A 24990-nucleotide genomic window follows, 5' to 3' on the forward strand; every position below is an offset into this window, starting at 1 on the left:
TGCAACACGCAAAAACTACAAAGGAATCTTTGGCAGTGACGGCTCACAGCTGTGAACTGGTCTACTGTAGAAGGATGTCATTTTTCAACATCTATTTTATTATATACTTCTGTTCTGTAATTTGCTGATGGATCCTCTGTGCCCTTCTCCCAGGAGGTGTTGAGCCTATAGCAGAGGTGGCTGGTGATGGGGAAGAGATGGAGCTTCCACAAGAAGCAACAAAGTTCATCAAGAAGAAACAGCCATCTAAGAAAGTCAAGAAGGGTAGGCGCTCATAACTCCTTGTATTTCTACTCTCCTTCACTCTAATGTCATCTTCGTGTCTTTATTTTAAGCTGAATATTCGCCAGCTCCTTGACTCTTTAATGGCTCTGCTTCACCATGTCACATTTCCAACCAGCTGTAACAAAATACATTGGCCCCGCAGTGCATCCGAAGCATTGGTCCCAGCTTGTCACTAAATCCTGACCAGAGTCCATTGACACTGATATCTGTTCACTGTCTGTCACACTGTTGTAATCCATCCCTATTTTCCCTCATGACATACTTCTCTTTATCGTCTGTTATTTGTATGCACCGCTTTGACAGCCGTTGGCTCGCGGTCTGCGAGATCTGCATGGTTTGGACTCTTGTCAGTGCCAAGAGATTATTTCAAACGATAAATTTGATTGTGCAGATACACCATGCATGTTCAGTGGGTTTTGAAAGACTTTGAAAGGTTTGTTGTTTGTTCTTTTTGTCCTCCAGTTGTCAATGTTGCGACTTAACAAATTTTTAAAATGTGGTTGGAGAAAGTGCTTCTAGACTGGCAGGCAGTGTAGGGTTGCGATCCACTGTCAAGGACTTCATTCAGTGCCCTGGTCATGGAACGATAGACAAGCTCTCTTTGCTTGCTTTAATTCTGGAGGGGTTATAAGAGTTTGCCCATCCGATCTGCACGTGTTTTGATCCCCAGGAAAAGACTGGACTTTGTGGTAACTTATTCAAGCTACTTCAGGAATGTCTGATGCCAGGGTTATGAGCCAATGGGTACCTGTATGACTATATTATTAAGTGTGTTCTCATTGTGTTGGACTTCATCGAGGCTATGTTCTGCTCTGGCTGTTCTGCTTGTGGTTGTCAGAAGCTGATGGTGCGTTTTGTTAGATGCAGTAGTACCATGTGACAGAAAGATTTATTAAACTGAATACTTTGCTTTACGCTTGGCCTGAATACTAGCAAAATATCTTCTGGGGTCATTACAACAAATGTAGCAAGCCTACTACAACCTTTTGTTGGCAACCTTTCGAGCTTGTTTTTGGTTTATTCATTCATTTACATTATTGCTGATGCATACTCATGATTTGACATGACCTTTGTTCTAAAATGTTTTCAGTATAAAACCACTAAACCTGCAGAAACCACGACCTTCCGTTATCCTACAAGACATAAAAGAGCAGGCCCAGTTGTGCATTGTGATATCCATATAGTGAATACATAAAAAGAGGAGAATGAGGAGTGTGTGCCTTACACTCGCCAGGTCTGCACGTATGGTTTTTTCTGACTGGGGAGTTCCACTCTCTCGTGCTCTACTGGGCCTCTGCTGTCTTTCGTTCTCACTCTCTTAATGTTTCTTCCATCTGGCTCTGATCTCAGTCTGTCCCCAAAACATATCAGATTAGAAGAGGAGATTTAACACTTTTATTGTGACTACATTTATTTTTACAATGAAGTGAACTATCATTTTTACTTGCATGCCAGATTGAACTCACACATACACACACACATAATGATGAAGGCCAGTATATATAACAAATACATATTGTTTCCTGCCTTCGGGTTTACACACACACACACACACACACACACACACACACACACTTATATGCACACTTTCAGTCCCCTGCCAGAAAGAGGCTTCTGGTTTGCATTGAGGACAAATCCGTGTTTTATGACAGTTTGTCTTTCCTAAACCAGGGCGGATAGCTTCTCTTTGATGGGCTCTACTTTCGTTAGTGGTTGGTGTTTCCCTTTGTGCATGTGTGTGTTGGTGTGCACGCGTGTGGTTAATCCACTCAGGCGTCACCACTAATGAGAAAGGGAGGTGTGGGAGACATAGAGAAGGCGACACAGGGATCATTAGATACGCACATACATGTATATCTATAAACACACCGCCAGCGAGTGCACCACTGCCTGTGCTCTATGAACTTAGATATATAATCCACAAATACAGGGTTGGATAATTAATATGTTTTAATTTGCAGTAGTGTTCACATGTCAAAAAATCAGTTTTTATTGATTTTAATAATTTTATCTTGATAAATAAAATAAAAATAAAAAGCTCAATGTTGATAAATAAAAAATACGAGTATTACTGATCTGTGTATGTATAACCCAAACAAGCCATTGTTGTGCTCGCAAAAAATGTTCTGAGAGTGAATTAGATAGGAAAACTCCAGATCCTGTGATAAACAAAAAAGATATTGGAAGTATTTTAGCTTTTTTGTTTTCAGATAACGAGTACCAGTCCGGTAAAGATGCATCCCATTTCACACATTTTAACAACTATACCAATACATTGAGTTAACAGTATTCATTATTATGTCATATGTCTAGGGTTCAGTGGACTGCATCAACTTCAAATAGTTTCAGACAGCAAGTTGTTTCCACCAACAATCGTGTTGTTTTTACTATAATATTCTCTACATGTCATCAGACACTTCATAGAGATAAATCAACAATCATGTTATTTTTCCTGCAATTTACTCTACAGGTCATCAGATACACCATAGAGACAAATCAACAATCAGAGGAGGAACTTAATATTTGCTTTGCAAAACTTGCTCTGTGATTTGTGAACTGCTAAATATGTACTGAGTTTTACTGAAAGCTACATCTCATTCAGTTTATCAGTGTGTATCAGGCCACTAGGTAGCCAAATTGGCATCGCTTCCTCCTGCAGCCAATGTGCAGCTGCAGAACGTCTCACTTTCTCAAAGCACCGTAACACTTGTTATATTGCATTCTAAACTGGATTAAGCTTAATATAAACACGCTGTTAGCTGTGGGTAAAAAATTCGTCACTTATTTCCCATTGAGCTGTACCATATCCATCATTCAATGTGTAATTATTTGAGCTTAAGCATTTGTCTGTCTTATGGTCTTAGGCTTAATATCAAAGAGCTTTTCTTCTGTGGCTTTCTCTTACACTTTCTCACGCGCACTAACAGACATCACCCTTGCCAGACATGATTGAAAAAAGCAAAAGCAAAATGATCCCTAATTAGTATTGTTTGTCATGGAAACCTCCAGAGTAAGTCTGCGGTTTGCACTTAAAATGAGAGGAGGAAGGAGGGACGAACGGAGAAATGATTTGGGGACGGAGGGAAGGGAGGGGAGCGGCATCGTGTCCAGACTTGTGCCGTAGCCACCACTCCTCCTCATCCGACAGAACGACAGAGAGAGAAAATAAGAAACAGCAGCGGTTTGCAAAGCCCTTGTACATAATAATGTAATTGTTTATTAAACCTTGTAGTGAAAGTCTGTTTTGCTCTTTGGTTTTGTACTTCAGAATAGAGAAAGCTTCTGAGTTTAAAGGCTTGACTCAGTTGGACATCAATTTATGTAATTTATGCAGTTGAATGCATTATTCCTACAAATACTTTATAAATGCAAACAGGGTTGGTATTTGGGCTTTTGATCCAAACTTTGATCCATGCCGTGCATGACTGCCTACGTCAGCGAGCATTTTAACATCCCCGTTTTCTGTCATCTCTCTGATAAAAATGGATAACACACCATCCAAACAATGACATGAACAAATATTGGAATGATGATTTATGAGTTATGCTCTTATCAACAATATATTACACTAACACTATCGATAAATGTTAGCATATAAGTAAAATATTGCGGCCATTGTGTTTTTTTATTACCATGGGCATCACCATCTTGCTGTACTGTGGCCCGTGATGTCATGGGATTGATGATCCCAATCGCAACAGACAGTGAAAGAGAGAAGAAAGAGCTTAAGAAGGACGGATGGTGAAAGGTAGATAGTGGAACATGGATCAATTTAGTCGGATACACTTAGCGCGTACTTTTTTATTATCGCATTTTAATGCGTTAATGTGTGGTAGCTTGGCTTACCAGCTACAGGTAGCGAGAGGTTGCAGTGTTTCCACTCAGATGTCTTTCAGTGAAAGCGTTGTTACTTCCGACATGTCCACCTCCTGGCGTACAATGTGGAAAGTACGCGCTGTGGTGATACAGGGCAGACTGTGGATTAAATGGTCCAGCAGACGGACTCTGAAACAGTGGCATTGGCATTGATCTTACTGGTGGTCTCTAATGGACAATAAGGTCAATCAATTTCCAGATTATTGTAAATTCTTTACTGAAATTTTATGCTCATAAAGACATATTTGCAGTTTGCCAAATTCAGCTGTCTGCATATCAGGATGATGCACTGATGCACAGATGATTCTCTGTCTACAGTTCTAGGCAAGCAGATGAAGTGTTTCTGATGGTGGCAAAATGCCAAAAAAGCCTTTGGGTAGACTGGCCAGCTTGCAAATCCCATAAAACCTGGAACAAGGTGGTAGAGAACAAATCAGTTCAAAGCTCATACTTTTCAGACAAAGACACACACATACACACACTCACATACACTTTCCGCCTACCTGTCTATGACTTAAGAGTAATTAGGCCCCATGCCAAACCCCCCCCCCACACACACACACACACACACACACACACACACACACACACACACACACACACACACACACAGCTTTCTGTTAGAGTGCATGGCAGCCGGAAAGCACATTTGGTTGACTTGAAAGGCATCAAAAGGTGTCTGAGAGTGGGGCAGAGAGAGAGAGGGAGAGAGAGAGAGGGGAGTGGAACTCTCTCTCTCTCTCTCTCTCTCTCTCTCCTCTGCTTGAAAAGGAGGGATGAAAGAGAGATGAAAGGGAGAGTGTCTTCCTTCTCCTCTTTCCTGGCGCTGCATCCCTTTTTGTTGTTCTGCTCCTCCTCTGCAGCCCACCCGGGATCACAGACACGATCCAGAGCACGGGAACACACAGACAGACACAACAGATGCAGGTACACACACACACACACACACACACACACACACACACACACACACACACACAGCCATGAACGTGCAAGTCACATTCAGTTTCTTTACATGAAAACCAGTGGAGCGCATACATACGAAGGAAAAAAATAGACAGCAGGAGTGCACTACACGTACATATAAACACACACTCCTTTATTCCCTTGTTAGGACAGTGATTTGATCTCTGACCTAACACTGAGTTACATCTCTTCCCTCAGTCTTGTCTTTGAGTCACTTTGCGGTCAGTGGTCTCATTAGGCCTCATTATGCACCATTTACAGCCACTGTAGATGAATGCTAACAGCTATTAACCACCAGCATTCAGGCTTGTTTTAAAAAATACTTCATCTCATGCATACTAGCATCAAACATTAGCCATTACTCCTCCAATCATGCGCATTCTCTGGTACTTATTTGCAGGAGTCATTCAGGCATGTTGACGTTGCACCTTGCGCACATTGGCAATTACCATTAGCTCTTGAACTTCACCCCTTAGTAATGTCCTTTGTGTAATAGCATGAACTTAAGGTTTAACCATTAGGTGGTGAATCCAGATGAAGGCTGCAAAATGGAGATAAAGAGAAGCAGATGAGTCAGCCTTTGAGGTCATCAGTGGTTGTGTAAATCCTCATTACGAACTAAACACTATCTGCATTTTTCAATTTGCTGATTTAGGGCATCTAATAGGCCAGTAATGGATTGAGGAAGAAACAAAACAACAAAACGGACCACAGAAATAGAAATACTGCTCTACGATACTTTGTTTATTTTTTCTGTGAGTTAATTAGCAACACAAAAAGTCATACACAAGCCATCATACAGTTGTGCCCACTGTTACCTCATGGAACAGGTGGACCTGATATGCACACCACTACGGAGTCTGTCTCTGGTACAGTTATGCTAACCTCAGATGACAGGGCATACGCATTTTTCATATTTTTCCGACACTCTTAAGGAGGGAGTTCATTGATATTCTCATTTATTATTGCAAGATTTGTCTCACAATAACAGTGAGACACTCACTACAGTACAGGATATACGGTATTTTCCGGACTATAGAGCGCACCTCAATATAAGCCGCACCCACAAAGTTTTTTAAAGAAAAAAATGGAAATGTACATATATAAGCCGCACCGGGTATAAGCTGCTGATATCTACTGAACTGATTAGTTTAACTGAACATAACTGAATTGATCAGTTTCTGAACGTTGCCTGTAACATAAAAGTAAAAGTGCTGATCAAACAAAACAGAAAAGTTACTGATTGGTTTATTCATCGTCCTCCTGCGCACTGAAACCACTGAAGTCATCTTCTTCAGTGTCGGAGTTGAACAGCCTCAGAAGAGCGTCGTCACATACCTTTTCTGTGTCTGTGTCAGTGTTGCTCTCTGTGTCACTGTCATCCCAGGGTAAAGCTGGCTGAAAATGATGCTCTTCGCATGTGGCCAGTTTTTGTGAAGGATTTATCACAAAAAGAAAAAATCCACAGAAAAGCCGCATCTTTGCATAAGCCGCATGGTTCAAAGTGTGGGAAAAAAGTAGCGGCTTATAGTCCGGACAATACGGTATAAATTTTCGTGCTACATGAGCATTGAATGCACCACCCCCTTTTAATGTCACAATGTGTCGAGCCATGCTTCAAGTTCGACTTTCTGAGTGCAGCCCTTTTCCCAGTTTACATGCAAAGGAGAAAATCGAATAACTGATATTATCAATGACGAACATGTCTTTCTCCTTCACACTAGGTGGCGATATGTGTCTTTTTGACAATTTAATATGACCCACTTTTCGATTGACCTAATATGTCTTATAATAAAAGCATTTCTAACAGCAACAAGCTGGATAATAGTTCTGCTTTTTTAATCTCGTACATAATGTGCATACTCCTTAGGGCGCAGATAAGATGGTGCCATCCCTCAGGTGTTTCTTCTACCAGCTCTGTTTACCTTCTTCTTCTAGGACCAGCTTTCTTGGATGTTTTTGTTCTGGGGTCATACACCAGTGCAGCGATTGTGGAGCATGCACACAAGTGTTGTCTAGTTTAACTCCGATTAAGCTTGTACATAATCACATTATCTGGGTATCATAGTCGGATAAGGAGAACATTGATTTTCAGTGGAGTAACGTGCCTACATACAACTTGTCCAATAAAACTGTGTCAATCTCACGCTTTGAAACAATTTCAAACTTGTGTGGGATTTTGTTGTACTAGAACCTCAAACATGTTTACATTGAATTTGCTTTGCGTTTCTCTGTGTTCCCCCTGCTGAAGGGTCCTCTTTTTCACAAATTCAAACCTGATCACCCTAGACATAACTTTCTAGCTAATGTCAACTTAGAGGAATAGTATGTTTAGTTGTAGTATGTTTGCTTGAAAGAAATGTCCTGCTGCTGGATTTCCCCACTGACTGACTGACTGGAGGGGTAAATTTGGGGATGCACTTGGGGAAAACCCCAGGAGTCTATTGGTCTGTAACTCAAAAAAATTAAATTGAAATAGTTTCAAACCTTTGCATCTGATTTATACAACACATACAGTCAAATCCTCCTCTTTTCTATGTGGACAGAAAGATAAATCTGAGCAGGCATACCTATCCACCCCAGCGTTCCCTTCGTCCCAGGTGAGTTGTGTTGTCAGAAGCTGCAATGAAGCTGCACAGCTAATGAAACTTGTTGTGACTCAGTGAGAGTCTGTGCTCAGAAGCCAGAGGAGACTTGTACTAACATGGCAGAATTACATGGCCCTGCTGTGTCAGTGTGTCTGTCAGATTACAGAAACACAGCGAACAGAGCTATCAGCTTACTGTCACACACTGTGGCTGCTATTCACATCCAGCATCTGCACATGCATGCATTGCGCTCAGCGGGGCAGGTTTCCTCATCCTGAACAGGATCCTCCGAGGCTTTGGCCACGGTTCCTGACCCATGAATCTCTGTTCTGGACGTGTCTGCGGATGTTGATGGGTGTGACAGATAGAGGCCTCTATTCCCAGATCACCCCCCATGAATAAAAACACAGACAGAAAATGGACCGTTGTTGCGCCATCCACACACACTCATTCACATATACACACAGACGTTCTGAGGTTAAGTGTCCTTGCAGATGGAAAGTAAAATATGCGGCCGGTGAAACTAAGCTTGGATGTGTGGAAATGAAGTGTGTGTATAAATGTTTAATAGTGTTTGAAGTCTGTAAAAGAAGGTGTGGTCATTACAGAAGATGACAGCCTATACCAGAACCAAGATGTGTGTGTGTGGAAACATATATGGTTTTGAGGGTGCAGGTTTTATGAAGTCAAGACTTTATGAGTTGGTTAATCATCAGCAGTGAGGACTGACACATGACACATGTTGAGTTATGAATATGGTAATAACTGTTGCATGAGCCTAAGCTGTTCAGTTTAGTTTTAGTTTTACAGGCTCAATATCAGTCCAAATGTCCCAAGAGTCTTTACAAAACCCAGAAACCCCTAGAGCAAACCCCAAGGTAACCGTGGCATGGAAAAACTCCTCTTTAACTGGAACAAATCTTCAGCAGAACGTAGCTCATATGAGGAAACTCATGGGCTTGAGGCTGGCTGGATAAAGAGACACAAACAAAAAAGGGGTGGGATAGAAGAGAAGGGAGGGGATGAGAAGGAAGGATATAAATTCATACATGCATGCAGATAAGGCCTTCACTGATGGATATAAACACAGTGCAAATAAGATTACATGACACTAGGTGATATATGATATGTGTTAGATTAATAATAAAAATATTAGATATTCTTGTATTCTTGCCAAAGCTGTGCACAGACTATCTCCAATAGTTTGATGTGCTTGAAATGAGGAGTGGTTTATTGATTTCACTTGATGCAAGCACCCTATGGTTTCAGTAATGAGTAAATAAATTGAATAAAAAAAGTAATATTTCAATGAAAGCCATTTCCTTTTAGCCTTCAGGCTATTGAAAGCTCAAGAGAGTGAGACGAGTGTGTTTATGTGTGCATGTAAACCCTAAATGACCCTCTGCTGCTCTTCCATCTAACACTTATGTGCCCTCTTTTCTTCTAATACAAATTAATGGTGACAATGTACAGCATCCTACCAGTACAGCTGGTAACACTGCACAGAGTCAGGAACAGTGGCCAGTCGCTAAGATGTTTGTCTGACGTACTACCTCAGATTATGATCACTTATAACTAATAATAACATAAACTTACACAGCCTTGAGTTTAAAGATGTAGATATTTATGATTTACATACGTACCGGTCGTAATACTGGGAAGGGGTTGGTTATAGTAATTTGGGAAGAAAATAATCTCCCTCCTACGTTTTTAGATCTAGTTGCGCATTTTGATGCCGCAAGAGTTTGTATTTTTGCCTAATCAGGGGGTTACATGGCATTTAAAATGGTGTGGTGTGTTCTCTAAATTACAGCTGGTTTTCAAACGCGTGTCCCCTAAGTCAAACAAGTCAAATGCGGGTTCCTAAAATAAAACTCTTTGCTTCCCTTATTCCAACTCATCACGTGTTTGCTCCGTTGAGTCCAGATGGGTATTGAGTGTGTGAGCTCCACACATCCGAATGTTTGTCAGCCACTCTGAAGCCAGGTTTTCATCAACTGTGAGTTCCTGGAATTTAGCTGTGCCTCAAGTTTGCCATATCTAACTGGTCATTAAAATGTCTTCTAAATCCAATGAGACATCAGTCTGAATTCACTCAAATCCAACAGTTTGTCAAGTGTGGACTCACTAAATCCATTCATTCAAATCATTACCATATAAAGTAAATGCTCTTTAAATCCATGTCATCATGTCAGTTGTGATCAAGAAAAAATAGTCAAGTAATTTCATCTTTAAGTTATATTACCGTCTACATTCATTTCAGTTTGTACTTAACTCAGTAAAGACTGTTTATTTATTTTTTTATTATTATTTTTGGAAAAGAATCAGGATTTAAAATAATTAACTACCTAAGAGCTACTGCCTTCTGGATTGCATACTTTTCTCAAGTTGTTAAAACTTGGAAAATTCTGACAACACTGAGGACATTAACTCAGCTTCCTCAGTGGAAGTCCAAATTAGAAATGGGGGATTAAAGTACAGTATTTCTTTACTGAAAGAATGTCAGAGGGCTGATGTCAGAGCCCTCAGAAGAACGACTCTCCATACTAACTGAACTTAACATGAAGGTCACCCCATCATCACTCTGACCTCCTGACTAGTTTTAATCTCTGGGTTTGCAACTTGTCAACAACATTTTTAGGTAGCAGCATTTGCTCTTGTACTGCAACTCCAAAGCTTATGCATGTCCACCAAATCCCCACCACATGGCTATCACGCCATCTCATGAGCTATTTCTTGGCTCGGTGTGTGTTGACGGAGCGCTGATGAGATGCTTGGTTGTTTAATGTGTATGTAATGTTCCACTAATGTCTCCGCAACGGCATTATCTGATCAGCTATTCTTGGCCAGAGGCTAATGCTCGTGGTGATTACACATAGAGATGAGGACAGCGTTCCAAATATTTGTTGACTGGTCGGGTACCACAATGGACTAATGCATATATGGCACCCTGTAACGGAAAGTTCAAGAGTTTTAAGCCTTACAACAGCCGCTAAGTCCTGTCAGTGACCTTTTGTTGGAATAGCTCAATCATTGTAATGTCTAACTAATTTTGTAACAACTGTAAAAATAGGTGGTTGGAGAATGTCTTGAAGATTGTTAAGATGGATGTTTTAATGGGCCAGTTACTGAACTACTACAAAGAGCTCAATCAGTTTCAAGTCAAGAATATTATGATGATTGTGAAGATGGGCAAAATGTTTCTCGTCTAACATTCTTGTGGCCAGCACAGGCTTGCAACTTCACAGATCATTGTGTCAGATGTAGTCAGTTGATGTCCCTAGACCCACATTGCGTTCTGTCCACTTCTCTTTCTAAAACAGTGTACATATTAGGGCTAACAGTTATTTTCATTGAAAAATTGCAGTGTTCTATGTAATTAATCATGGCAGTAAAAAAGGAAGCAGAGGTGGCAATTTGAAAAGAAAATCAGTGAAGCAACTAAGTCTGTCACATTGGCCATTTTGATAGGAAATTAGACAGAGGTTGTTGTTTTTTTAGTCCTGATATTTTATAACTTTCAGTCACACACGTGGGATAAAATGGTAGATATTGCAAAATTTTGGAAAATGTTACAAAGCCGGCGGTGATGCTTGGATTTTATATCAGAAATGTCTGTTTTTTAAAATCCAAATATACTTTTCAGAGCAATGCGATTCTCTCAAAGACTAGTGCCTTGTTAATCTCTTAGTATGTCCAATGAAGGAACATATTTTACATGTCCCAGGATCTAAAATATTACAGCATGAAGTATGTTTTGTTTTTCCAATTAATGTGAATGACGGAGACTGAACATTTGACCTGGATTAACCACAGCTATGATGGGGAAAATATATGAATTGTTTATTAAGCCAGTATGACTCAACAGGGAGTTTCATCGAACTAATCTAATTAATCAAGGCGTGTTGATAAGTTCTGTAAATTATGGCTAAGAGAGAGTGGGAGAGAGAGATACCGGGAGGGAGGGAGAGAAAAGGAAAGGGAGAGGCAGGAACTATTCAGGCTACGATAGCCATCAGCAAACCAGACAGTCTTTCAGAGGTGGAAACCCAGATGTATATGTGTGTTTCCCCTCAGGTCATGTAACATGTGGTAAGGAGGCAGTGTTTTTGCGGTAGTGTCCATTCAGGCTCTTGCTCCTGAGGGAACTTTCCAGAAGGAATGAACGCTCTTCCTCTGGGAGGCCCTTGTAGGAAGTGCAGCTTCCAGCTTAGTGGAACCAGCCTTCACACCCCCTGCTGCTTTTCACATTAAGACTATGGAAGCTATGTTACGGGATATAGCCATTAATATAATACATTTTATGGTTGCTAATGGTTTGGTTCATGCATTTCATGGGTCATACCAACTCTACGGGTTTGCCCCCCATAACTTTGAATAATGAAATGCACTTAATGCTTTAATTTTCAGTGAAATTAGTGAGATTGTCAACTGTCAGAATAAGGCAATGCCTGAACCCACACGCTTAAATCAATTTCTGAACCAGTTGGTCATGGAAGAAGCAGAAACATGATGATATGCAAATATATGTCATGTGTAGATGTGTCATTCTGAAAAATATGTATTCATCTACTAAGAACATTGCTGAATGCCGAATTTTGATATTACCTATTACCAGTATTCTGTATACATAGCTTTTGCAGTTAAATCTCTTAAATGAATGGTGGAGTTGGCCTTTTCTGTGCAGGTTTCTGTCACGGAACCCAAATGCAAGACACAGGGATGGCACAGGAGTCGGAAACAAGATGTATTTAATGAAAACTTTCAGCAAACAGGGAACTAAAGGCGCTGCAGTTGAGAAGCAGGAAAATCCAAGAATGCAAATTCAAAGACGAGGACCAAAACCAAGACTAAAACTAAGGAACACAAAGAAGCAGATAGCAGGACAGGGAAAAGATTGCAGATGATGTGAAAGGGAAATGGCAGGGTTATTATACACGTGAGCAGAGGTTTGACAGGACACAGGTGAAAGTAATGAGGGCGGAGCACACAAGGAGAAACCCACAATCAAAGGAGGGTAAAACACAGGAAGTAAACAAGACAAGAAACCCTAAGGAAGAATTTCCAAAATAAAACAGGAAACAAAGACAAACAGGTTCATAGGAAATATTAAAAACTCAGGGCCGTGACAGTTTCAGGTTGCATTAACATGTGCAAGGGACTTAGATGAAATCATCCATGCTGGTACTGAATTCATGTGCTTCTTTTATAGAGGTTGGAACCTAACATTAAATATTTAGTATTACAGCGTTAAGACGATGATTGTCTGACTATTTTAGTCTTCTTTTTTATAACAAAGTGGGTTAGTGAATCCTCTCAGCCCTCAGTTTGTTTGACAGCACTATAAACACATACACAAGTTGCTTATACAGGTGTGGCCAAGACACCCAAGGAATATTATGACTTGAACAGCCAGAACATCTATGTATACGTGTAGGTCACCAAGTTTGAAAGTATTCTCTTCTGATGTGAACGTTTTTACCTGATGACTATAATACAGGATTGAATTATGAAAAATAATTCAAATAAATTGACTAATCATTTTTAAATGTGAATATGCTAAATAAACTGCCATGTAGGAAGGATCCCAGTAGGAACGGTGCGTGTTCATGGCTTAAAGTTATTCATTATTTAGTCAGTGCCGTCTCAGGTTGCTGTTTGCCCTGGCATCACCTGCCGCCTCTGCTCCTCTCACCTATTTGCCCATTATTGACTTTGAGTCTGGAATTAGGAGGAATCAGGTGACATTCCTTCTTCAAAGAATCCTGCAGGAGACAGATGGACAGTTAGTTCATCTTCATGCACAGTCAGTGGGTGGACAAATCCATTTCAGTAATAAGGTGGTTGTGTCCCAGGTTCAGGTTCATGAAATACATGTTTTAGGACATTTAATTTCAACTGACTGGGAACCAATACAACTTTCACCTGTTGCTCTTTTCACTACAGTATCTTTTTGTCTTTTTCTTCCCTTTCCTCCTCAGACTATTATTAATGAAGTGTAATGATTTATATATTAACACATTTATGGTTTTCATTAACTTCTGTTTGCAGTGGTGGTTTCTGAATAAGGGCTTCATATAAGAATGTACTACTACTGTGTAGACAGCCTTTCATTGTTGTTCAGGACAGCTGAATTCCATCATTCAGTACAATCGTACAACTCTTAAAACACAATGTTGTCAAAGGGAAATTGTACATATACCATTATAAGTAAACTTGAAGACACAGGAATAAAGCACGCTTCTGTTTAACATGATCATGAGCTAAGAAAAGAGATAAATCTGAGGAGTTTAAAGACTCTGCTCTCAGCATATAGACAGCCTGACAGAGGCAAAGTTTGCAGTTTCAGAGCGATGAGGGACTGTTTTTCTTTGTAATAAAAGCTCCTCTTTGTTGCTCCATCCCCCTTGAATCCCCTCGACCTCCACCCCTTCGTCCCCCCTTTTTTTAACAAGGGACCTTTAATTTGGCAAGAAGGAAGCAATGAATTGTAGAGTATACTTTTCCACCAACAGCCTGGGAAGTGTATGCCTCTCTACCTCTCAATCCAATGCAAAACCAAATAGGTAACATATGTGTTATTCAAACTTCTCCTGTGCTCCTCTTTGTTGCTTGTCCTTTTTGTTCTTTCTCTCCATTCTTGTCTTTCTTTCTCAAATATTGAAAGGATAGTCCTTACAATATAGCACAAATTAGGAAGAATTAAAATAGTGTTTAGACTGTAATATTTATTGAATATGTTTTATTGATCCTTTGAGTATTCCTAATAAGTCTAATGTGTGTAGCTTGTGGGCATTTTTGTGTATGTATTTGTGTTTAGGGGACGTGCATGTGTGAGAATTTATCAGAGGAGACGTGTCAATTAGCTGAGGGGTACAGAAGGCAGAGCCACAGGTCAAAGGTCAGGGCAAGAGTGTGTGTGTGTGGGGGGGGGGGTTCGTCAGCTGTCACTAACTATAAAAACTTACTGTGTTCCTGTGCGCATGTGTATGCGCCACGGTGAGGTCCTCGTTGCGGGTCAGTAGCCACTGAGCTGAGACTGAGAACAGACACGCAGCTCTCTGTGTGTGGTGACACCTCAGGCAGCAAGACTGACTCTGCAAAATTACAACTAATTGTCACCTCTGAAAAGACTCATTTGAATTCTCCTGTATTTACATTTGAACACAGTGCTGACTCTGTGAAGCCAGTAAAAGTGGCACAAATGTATAGAAAATAATTTTACTCATTTACTAACATATACATTTATGTTTGTTGAACCACAGTGTTATGACACTGTAACGACTCCATGTGCGCCGAATAGGGCGGTGTGCCACAGTGTTTACGTCCATACCCAATAATTATGAAGAAAATGACACACAGTAAAATGCACACACTGTAAGAATGAAACAGCCCACCACTGTACCACAGAGCATCTCAACAGAGAAAATGTGCTGGATTTTCAACCTTAAAACAATGAGACAGTGGATTTGGTGTTTTGGTGAATTACAGTGAGCTATGTCTGATTTTTGGTTGGTTGAGTGGTATTTACATCCATATATGTTTTTTCCAGACAAGAATTTAAGTGTAACCTTTGGCAAATAACCAAAACAAGGGCATTTCCAATTAAAAAGTTAAGTGATATTGAACACTGTCTTTGCTAATTAATGACAGAATATAGTAAACAACACATTTCCTAATTAAGCCAACGATGAATACTTTTGTTGTGTAGACCCACGTCATTGCCTACATCACTGTGGCATCACTGTGTTAGCTGGAGGCAAAACAGAGGGAAGCTTGAGGCGAACACTGTCACTGTCAACCAAGAAAATGTTGTATTGCTGTATTGTGTTTGGCTTTGGCCATTAAAAGAAGGGATTTTAGTGAGACAATCAACAACACGCATAGTTCATATCAGGTCAGATTAATATGTAAAGCATCATTAGTTTCAGCCTGGATAACGTTATGGTTGGACTAAATCATGACTGAAATGATGTTGAGTTAATCATTATTTAGGGGATTCTTGTTATGTGTTAATGTACATTCTTCCATTCATCCACTGAAATATGCTAAGAGACGTTTACAGGCTATAGTGTTTGAGATGTGTTGCATCCAGTTAAGCCCCGCCCCTCAAAAAATGTCACATTGTTTACAAACTGTGAAGGAGTCTGTATTTCAAAAAGGCATGCAATGTGTTAATGAATCACAAAGAGGACGTCAAAAAGACGTAACAACCAAGTGTGTTTAAAAAAACAAAAGCCTTGAGATGACATGCAGATAAACATCATAAACATCATAAACATCATTCACAACTGGACATCTTCAGCAAATAAACTGTGTCCGGACTCCTTCAAGCTTCCATAAAAAACAGCTGCTTCCAATATGGACCTGTCCATCTGTGTGGAGGCCAAATGTCTGCATGTGCAAATTCAAACTGAAACTGCCTTTAAAAGCTCATCTATTTCTGAGAATACCAACTCTTTAAACAGAGTACCATAGACTGTCGCTTAATACTTAAATTCAACTGTGTATTTGTATTTGTACTGTAGGTCATCATTCATATCACTGATGAAACAATTGTCTAACCTAATTCTTTTACTCATATGCTGCACTGATGCGAATTTCACCCTTTGCTTTAATTACTTTAGTGTGACTGTAATAAATAGAGTCCCAAAATAAAATACAGATTCTAATAATCCCCAATTATCCTTTAAGAGGGCTAGCATTAAAGGTGTATTACATAAACATGGGTAAAGTAAAATCTCTGCAATGTCAGACTGAATGATGACTCTGAGGTAATACTTTCAGTTTTACAAAGTTCATGTATAGACTTTCGAGAAGTCTGGAAATTACCTGCTCCTCTGAGAGCTTAAATGTTTTCTCTAGCAGAGCGAGAAGTGATCAGTGTCAGTAGAAAGCATCTGGTCAGTTCTCTCAGTGTTGGCAACAGCTCAAAACAAAGTACAGGCTTCAGACCGCAGACAGAAGTATTATGGGTACATAATGCCTCCTTTCCTCTCCATCCTCTCTGTCCTTCTCACGCCCTCCATCCTTCCTTCCATCTCCATCTCGTCCTCCGCTCTCCCTGCAGTCACATATGGGTGTGTGTGTGTGTATGTGTCCAGTAATAGGAGCACTATGTATATGTGTGATCACAGTGGACATGATTAGTTTCCTTCATTAGGCTAAAGGCCGGGCTTTGCTCCATGGCAAATATTGGGCCATGGAAATGAGACATTTGCACACACACACACACACACTTTGAAAGGGCACACCTCTAGCACTCGTCTAATATGCACTCACAGTTCTGGACAGGACATTCCTCATTTATTCAGCAAATGGTCAGACACACACACACACATTCTGACCACATTTTGACACTCTCCCTCACATGCCGACTAAACACACACCCTCGCGTATTCAGGACTCTGCAAACACACACACACACATGCATACACACACTCTGTCTCAAACTTATTCCCGTGGAAACACACACACTTGCACTCATGCCAAAGCAAAGGGGTACAGGTCGTGGCTCGGTGGTGTGTTCCTGTGGCTTTAATTAATTCCAGCAATTAATGGAACATGATCAGTTCCAGACCGAGCAGGACCTATAGCTGCCATGTGTCTGTGTGTGTTTCCTCTCTTTCCTTTAGCATCTCACATTCATTGACTGCTCCTTATAACACTGATGCAAATACATCTGCTGCTGTTGTTCCTTAATAATGTTAATGATGTCCTGATGTAGAAAATGCCATTAACTGTTGCCTCAGTTATGTTGTCTCTTTGACTACAACTCCTGCGGCTACTTCAATAACTGCTGTTAAGTTGTGATATTACTTACTTCAACTTTTGGTACTAAGTGTACTGCTGCTGCAGCTACACTAGTTATCACTGGCATGACACTGCAGATACTAATGCCCTCTGGCTTTACTTCTGCTGTTGACATCAAAATACTGCGTATTTACTTTGTGTTTTTTCTACTACTACTGCAACAAATTTGACGAGCATTGGTTCAGGTGGTGTTACAGCAGTTGCATTTGCACCTACTACATTTGCTGCAAGCTGTGTTGTTGCTGCTAATGCTACTTCTACTGTAGTTGCTGCTTGTACTACTACTTCCAGGTAACAGCTATGATTACAGCTAAGTGTACAACTTAGTTTTCTCTACTGTAAATTCCACTTGTAGTTGTCGTAGCAGCAGTAGTAGTTTCTTTCATAACAAGAAGAAATGATTAGCCCGAGCAGTAGTTACACAGCTACTTTACTAATACTGCTCCTGTCACAGGATTCTATGATGACCACATCTATTCATGTTTGTAGAAGTGCATCCACAACTTGTGTTGGTTCTGATTGCAAGTGACAAATTTTACAAAACAGCCAAGCACGACCAGCGACACTGTCTGCAAGAATCTGTTTCTCTAGATCTCAATGATGAAAAACGTGCAAACTTATTTGTGAAACAAATGCATGTGATTGGTTGAAGCTGGTGATGTTGTTTCTTCATATCACTGTCTTCCCTCAGTAGCCAGTTGCTGTTTCTCCTTGAGTTGAATGCAGCATTATACTACACCTAGTTTTATTTTTATATGTTTACAACAGCCACTACATTGGCTTTACCACTAGCATCAGTCATTATGTGTAAACACACACACAACCTGCACGTGCATGCGTCCGTGGGCATTTCTGAATTCAATTTTTCTTTTTTACATGTTTTTTTATTGTGGACACACGCACACATACTGATGCTGCTTGGTCAGAGCAGGAATGTGGAAATAAGGGCCTCTGTTTCTTCACTTACATATGCATACGTAAAAACACACCACCAGCCGCAATACACAAAATGCAAGTAGCTGTTGGTCTACTTTCCCATTTGTGGATACACTCGCTCCCCCCTCAACAACATCCCCCTCAAACAGATGCACATGTGTGGTGTGTAGCTATGTGCTGAGCTGGTGCTGTGCTGGCTGGTGGAGGAGGAAGAGGGTTTAAGGCAGACAAAGACAGCCAGGCCCCACAGACAGGAAGAGACAGCAGAGGTGGATGCCAAACCTGACCCCTCCATCACATGTGTGCGACCAGAGAGAGATCCAACATGCAGACAGTGTCAAGCCAATATGTGTGCATGAGCTCATTTGAACGCGCTTAACAAATGACCGTCTCCCACACACAGAGCTTTGTGCTGGTGGTTGTATAGTGAGTTTGGAATTAGGAGGGAAACTCCCTCAGATAGAGGCCCTGATACACACATTTTGTGTATACACACCCACAGAGCTATTTTTCCATCATATGCGGTGCAGGGAGAAATGTCCCGATGTTTATGGCAGTGTATGTCTGTCTGGAAGGATGTAAAGTTGTGTATGTGTGTGTTTGTATGTTGCTATGTAGTGTGTGTGGAGGAATGAACCGTTTTCTTGAAAGCATCAGGGTTTGATGTTAGTCTGTGTTTGTGGTGGGTGTACGTCTAGCTTGGTTTATGTGTTAGTCTGTTTACCGCTGTGTGTTTTGGAGAAAGTGTTTATGCTGTCAAATTGGTCCTCCCTCCTAAAAACATGTACTCACATGTAGTTGGTTAGAAGCCCTGGCTCTACTGTTCTCTGTTTGTCTCCCTGTTTTTCATCAGCCAGCGTCATTTCATATCAGCAGAAGGCTCTTCTTGATTCTTGTTTTCTCTGCTTCCTCTTGTATTTTTATCTGAAAGAACAATTCAGTGTTTTGTTTTAGATTGAAATCTGACCCTACATAAGTGAAATTTATACGTAATTACATAATTCTCCAATTATGGTATAGATGATGAAATAATAGTATATGACTAACTGAATTTTCTGTTCTTTCCGGGCACTAAGAGACATGAATGAAGAGACCCATTTTGCATTATATACATATCTGGGGAGTTGCACATCAGGGTATGGCCTAGGGTATCAACCTATTTAGTAACACATTGTGCTCTAGGGTGACTACAGGTCCATCTTTGCGCAAAAGTGTCCATTGTCAGCAGTCTTGCGGCCATTCTCCTTCATGTATACATTTTTGAATCGCTGGATCCATTGACAGTGTGTCCCCTCCTATTATAAGTTCCATAATTTAATTTAAATCACCAAATCACAACAGAAGTCATTTCATTTCACTTTTCCTCGAGAACACACCTGGACTGTGTTCTTTTAATAAATAATGAGGTTACTGATCTTGCTGTTTGCTGTGTGTGCAACCGTGGAACAGTAGGCTAACCCATTTAGCTTGTTGTCTGCTAACTGGTACAGCATTACTAGATTTTTGTGTAAGAATCTCTTTTAACATTTTGTATTATTTAGTCCTCTAATGCTTGTGATTTGAGCTTTTATCAGTGACTGATGGAGCTTCAGAAGTTGCTCTAATCTACCAATACGGTGAATGATTGCAGAGGCAACCATGACATTGATGTCAATAAAGTTCACTGACGAACCCGACTGATTCCAGTTGAGCTGTTGCCATGCACTCTGGGATTTGTAGTATCAATGGTGCATACACAAAATATCTGTGGGCCAATTCTGAGAGATGATACAATACAATTGGCCTTGCGTTTGACATGTGTGCTATAGGATGACAAGATTCAACCCACCTTGGCATTGACCTATGGTTGGTGGTTTTACTTCTCATTTTCTTTGTTACTAATAAGAGAATCTTCAGTGTATACCATTGGTGAGCATTATATAGGTTTTTGGGTATGGGTCCTAACAAAAACAAATATGGTTCTAGAGTAACATCTATCTCCAAAATAGTATCAAAGTCCTTGTATTACTGGACAGTCCCAGAAGATGTGTGTGGTGTCTCCAATATTTCCGCATTTTCGACAACATAATGCCACATTGGGGGTTTTCACATATGAAGAGATGACAAAGGGAGTATTAAAAATTCTGATCTTTACATTCCAGTCAAATTCTTTCCACAGTTGAGTACTAATTCTCTTATATTGTTGGACTTATAAAGTGCTGTGCTTTGCAGATTTGCTTGTATAGCTGTAGATTCTTAGATTTGCTTTACTGGGAACTGCTGATTTTCATAATTCTTAAAAGCAGGATGTGCTGCAGTTCAACTGCATCCATGCATTCCAGAAGGTTGAGCAGTATTTCCACCACGGTACAGTGCTTTCCAAAGGGCCTTTGTGATGAAGACATACCTATCTTTGGTGATTTACTTTGCAAAACCTCATAGCAAACACACAACACTGCTGTAGTTTACAGCAATTCTGCTGGTGTCTACCATATGTGGATAAAGTGCACGTCTGGTGTGAAAACACAACAAAAACATACAAACATAAGAAAGATGTTCACCAAACAGCCAAACCAGAGTCATTTTGCTTTTGCAGGGGGGGTTCATTTCATAGATTCCATGTTGGTTCATGCTTCTTTGGAAGTGGCTCAGACAAATTTTTGGAATCACTGAGGTTAAGATAGCTGAGGTATAATTATACGTGTGGTTCTTCGTCATATCACCAAACTGAGCATTCCTTCACGGTATTTTTTATGGGTCAGCCACACACACACATTTATATTCCTTGGAATACTTTGTCACTTTTGGTGCAAGCAGCTTATGTTGTTGGCTCCCTCCAAGGATGAACACTTCAAAACACACAAGGAGTGTCAGAGTACAGAGAGAGAAATATCTTTGGTTGACTGCAGCAAAGCTGGAGTTCATACGCAAACAATGCACCCGCACTATTTATTTTTATTTTTTTTCGATATTAAATCTTATATTTGGATGCAACTGGTGAAATTCAGACACACGCAGACACACTGACACACTCATGTACAGCTCCTTGAGTACCCTGCCACGAATGTATGTACACATCAAAGCTTACAATGCCTGTTATGTGTGTGGCGACAGACAGTAATTAACTAGGAACATCCCAGTGAGACCAGTACTGACTGACTCCATCAATCACAGCCAATCTGCTACAACCACTGGAATGTCTGCAGGGAGTTTGCATACTAACACTTTGTTAACACAGGGGTGTAGGGTGTGTTTGTGTTTGAGACTCATAGCAAAATATTTGTTTGGCAATTTAATATGAATAACCGTGTTAGCAATCAGTTTTGTCTTGTTTTTCTCTCACTTTGTGTACAAAACAGAGTTGAGGCTTTATATATGTGTCTACTTAGTATATGAGTAATTATATTTAGTTTATTGCATTATATTGTATTATTTCAGAATATAACAGTGGGTGAAAATAGTACATTGTTCTAAAATGTTCAGCCATTTCTATTCTCAACATCCACAATATGGTGGTGAGATGGGTAGAGAGATTAATAAAATTATTATTATAAATTTTTAGTAGTTTGTTTAAAGCCAGTGTCTTGGCTAAAATCCTTTAACTGGTTTAAATGCAGCTATAACATGTTTCAATAAACTGCTATTATCATTACCATGGATTATAGTAATCCTTAGTTTAGCATAGAAAACCAGAGGGATCTATAATTTAAAACTGATAGTGTTTCTCTTTTGCCAGATTAACATTTAAAGAATGAAGGCTTGGTATGGACCAAAACTGAGCATGTTCAGATGCTTAAATCAGACTGTTAGATGCACCAAAATGTATTTCATCCAAGTATTTAATCATTTTATTTTAAAAGAGAGGCTACGTTACAGCTTGCTAGGTTGCAGGAAGATTGCATCAGGATGACATTAGTGAGCAACCGAATCAGCAAGAATCCTTTTTAATAAGACAAATTTACATAAGGGTGGAGCTTGTCCGCAGGGGAATATCAAATGTTGTGTATCCTTGAATGTTTCACCAAAGAGTGAAAGAGAAATTGCATCCAAAGCCCACATTCATGGCATGCATCTTGATCATGAGTCTGTCCAAGTAACACCCACATTTGGTGTGGGGGCAGACGATAGCTAAAGGGTGTGTGTGTGTGTGTGTGTGTGTGTGTGTGTGTGTGTGTGTGTGTGTGTGTGTGTGTGTGTGTGTGTGTGTGTGTGTTTGAAAGACACAGAGAGGGGATATGAAGGGGTTAAGCAGGGAAGTACTGGAGCCAGAGAGATTGACCCAGACATGACCTGTCTATGAGAACATGGTTTAACCTCTCTCTGTCACACACACACACACACTCACAATGAGCGGCTCATCCTGAAATGATGAACTGATAAAAGAGACATGGCATAGCTGGTTTTTATAGCTGGCGTTCTAATATACTGTGTAATAATACCCTGTTATTTTACAGTCCAGACACTGCCATCATAAAGACTGTTCTCTGAAGTATTGTACAAATGATTCAACAAATACTATATTGTTTCACGTATATGGTGAGTTTTCCAACCATTTTAGTAAAACTAAGTGTCTAACTAATTTTAACAATATCACTAAGGGATGAAAAAGACAAACAATAGCTAAAAACGTAAGAGTATATTTATGTTGTAAGTGTATGTTGTTTTCCTCATAAGATGTGTATTTTTAAAGAAAATCCAAAGCTATAGTGATTCAGCCAACCAGCCGCTTCAGTCTTCTTGTTCAGCGTGACCTCAATCTTAGCGCCTGGCATTTAACCAATCAGATAACAACTCATCGCCGGTTTAGGAGCACATTGGCCGTGAACTGGCTGAAATGGGACCTATTCATCATCATCAGCCATTAGTTTGGATGGTATGTAAGATTGTGTGTGTCTGTGTGTGTTTGGGGGGTAGATGGGGGTTGGGTGGCTTAGTACAAACATTTATGTTTATGGGAATATGTGTCAGTGCTAAAATTATTTCCATAATCATGTATTTAAAGAAGCAAATGGTCTGTATATACAGTGTGTATGTGTGTGCATATGATATAATTTATTTGAGTTCACCAATCAGGCATAACATTATGACCACCAACAGGAAAAGTAAAGAACATTTACCATCTTGTGACAATTCAGTGTTCTGCTGGGAAACCTTTGGACCTGGCATTCATGTGGATGTTACTTAGACATGCAGCGCCCACTTAGACCAGACCAGACACCCCCACCCCATAACAATGACACTCCTTGATGGCAGCATCCATCCCCAGCAGGATGCAGCCTGACACAGACACACACACAAAAACAGTTTAGGAGCAGCACAAGAAAACAGCCCAAGGTGTTGACCTGGCCTCCAAATCAACTAGATCCCAAACTGATCAAGTATCTGTGGGATTATCCACAGAGGCTCCTCCCCTCAACCTATAGAAAGGTCCATGTTCATTGTCTGATGGGTCAAAAGTGTTATGGGGGCACAACAAAGACCTACACATTATTAGGAAGGTGGCCATAATGTTATGTCCGATCAGTGCATGTAATGTTTGACCGTGTGTGTTGACTTTACAGATGAAGCTGCTTTATTTCAACAGATTAGCTGCAGCTTAGAGTTCTGCTAAACACACTTTCTCTTTGACTTCTTGTCTTTGATCTGTGTCGTCCTCGTTGATCAGATGATCCACAGCGAAGAAGGAGGATTGTTTATGAGCTGTGGATGAAAAGTATGTCATTGGAGTTGTTGTGTGTGTGGATGTTGCTCTGGTTACGTCTTGGCATGGACATCAGACCTTAACTCCATCTCGACGTTGATGCCTCCACTCTCTCACTCTTAGTACAGTACATTCACTTAAAAAAAACTGTGTTCAAACACGATTGTGTGGTTGTGTTTCTTCAGATCGATTTTTGTCCCACAGCTTGTAAGGCCTAAAGCCTTTTTTATGTTTGCCATGGCAGCAATTTGGTTGTATGTGTGTTTGTTTGGTTAAGATGAGCTGATGGGCTCTGGTAGGATAGAAGCGCACACACAACGCAATCATGATGACACTGTCAGCGTTGTAGCTGTTAACGAGTAGATGTCGCTAAAGATCACTGTCACCATGCCCATGTTGTCACGCTGACATCATGCCAACACATCTTCACACACACACACACACCACACGCTAACTGATGCCTCCCATCCCTGTCATAATAATCAATACCGAAGAAAAATATTCCAAAGATACAGTTTTTAGTTACATTATATAAAATACGTTTTCTGTTTATGTACAAGCAGTTATCATTCTTTACAGAAGGGACAAGATAAGTCAATTTTGGTCAAATCAAAAAGTTTTTTTTTTTTTTGCTGACTGACAGATATTTCCTGTAGTTTTAGATGGAAATAAATACTAAATATATCAATGAAAATGTATGTTTCATCTGAACCTTTTTTGAAATGAATGGAGGAACTCTCTCATTTATTTAGCACCAATTAATGCTCATTCTCCACAAATCTTTTATTTCATAAACACCTACCACAATTACAGACTCGTTTACACACTCATTTTGTGACTGTAGGC

At 40.1% G+C, this 24990-nt stretch overlaps 1 protein-coding gene across 2 annotated transcripts in view; it reads left to right on the forward strand.

The window, feature by feature from the left end:
- bbs9 (Bardet-Biedl syndrome 9) overlaps nt 1–24990 on the forward strand; it is a 159529-nt gene that overhangs the window by 101941 nt on the left and 32598 nt on the right. For both annotated transcript variants that reach the window (XM_047599630.1, XM_047599631.1), the window contains one exon: nt 154–264. In XM_047599630.1, the coding sequence (XP_047455586.1) occupies nt 154–264 (111 nt within the window). The remainder of the gene's footprint in view (nt 1–153; nt 265–24990) is intronic.

The sequence above is a fragment of the Mugil cephalus genome, chromosome 11 (assembly GCF_022458985.1).
Source record: "Mugil cephalus isolate CIBA_MC_2020 chromosome 11, CIBA_Mcephalus_1.1, whole genome shotgun sequence".
NCBI lineage: Eukaryota > Metazoa > Chordata > Actinopteri > Mugiliformes > Mugilidae > Mugil > Mugil cephalus.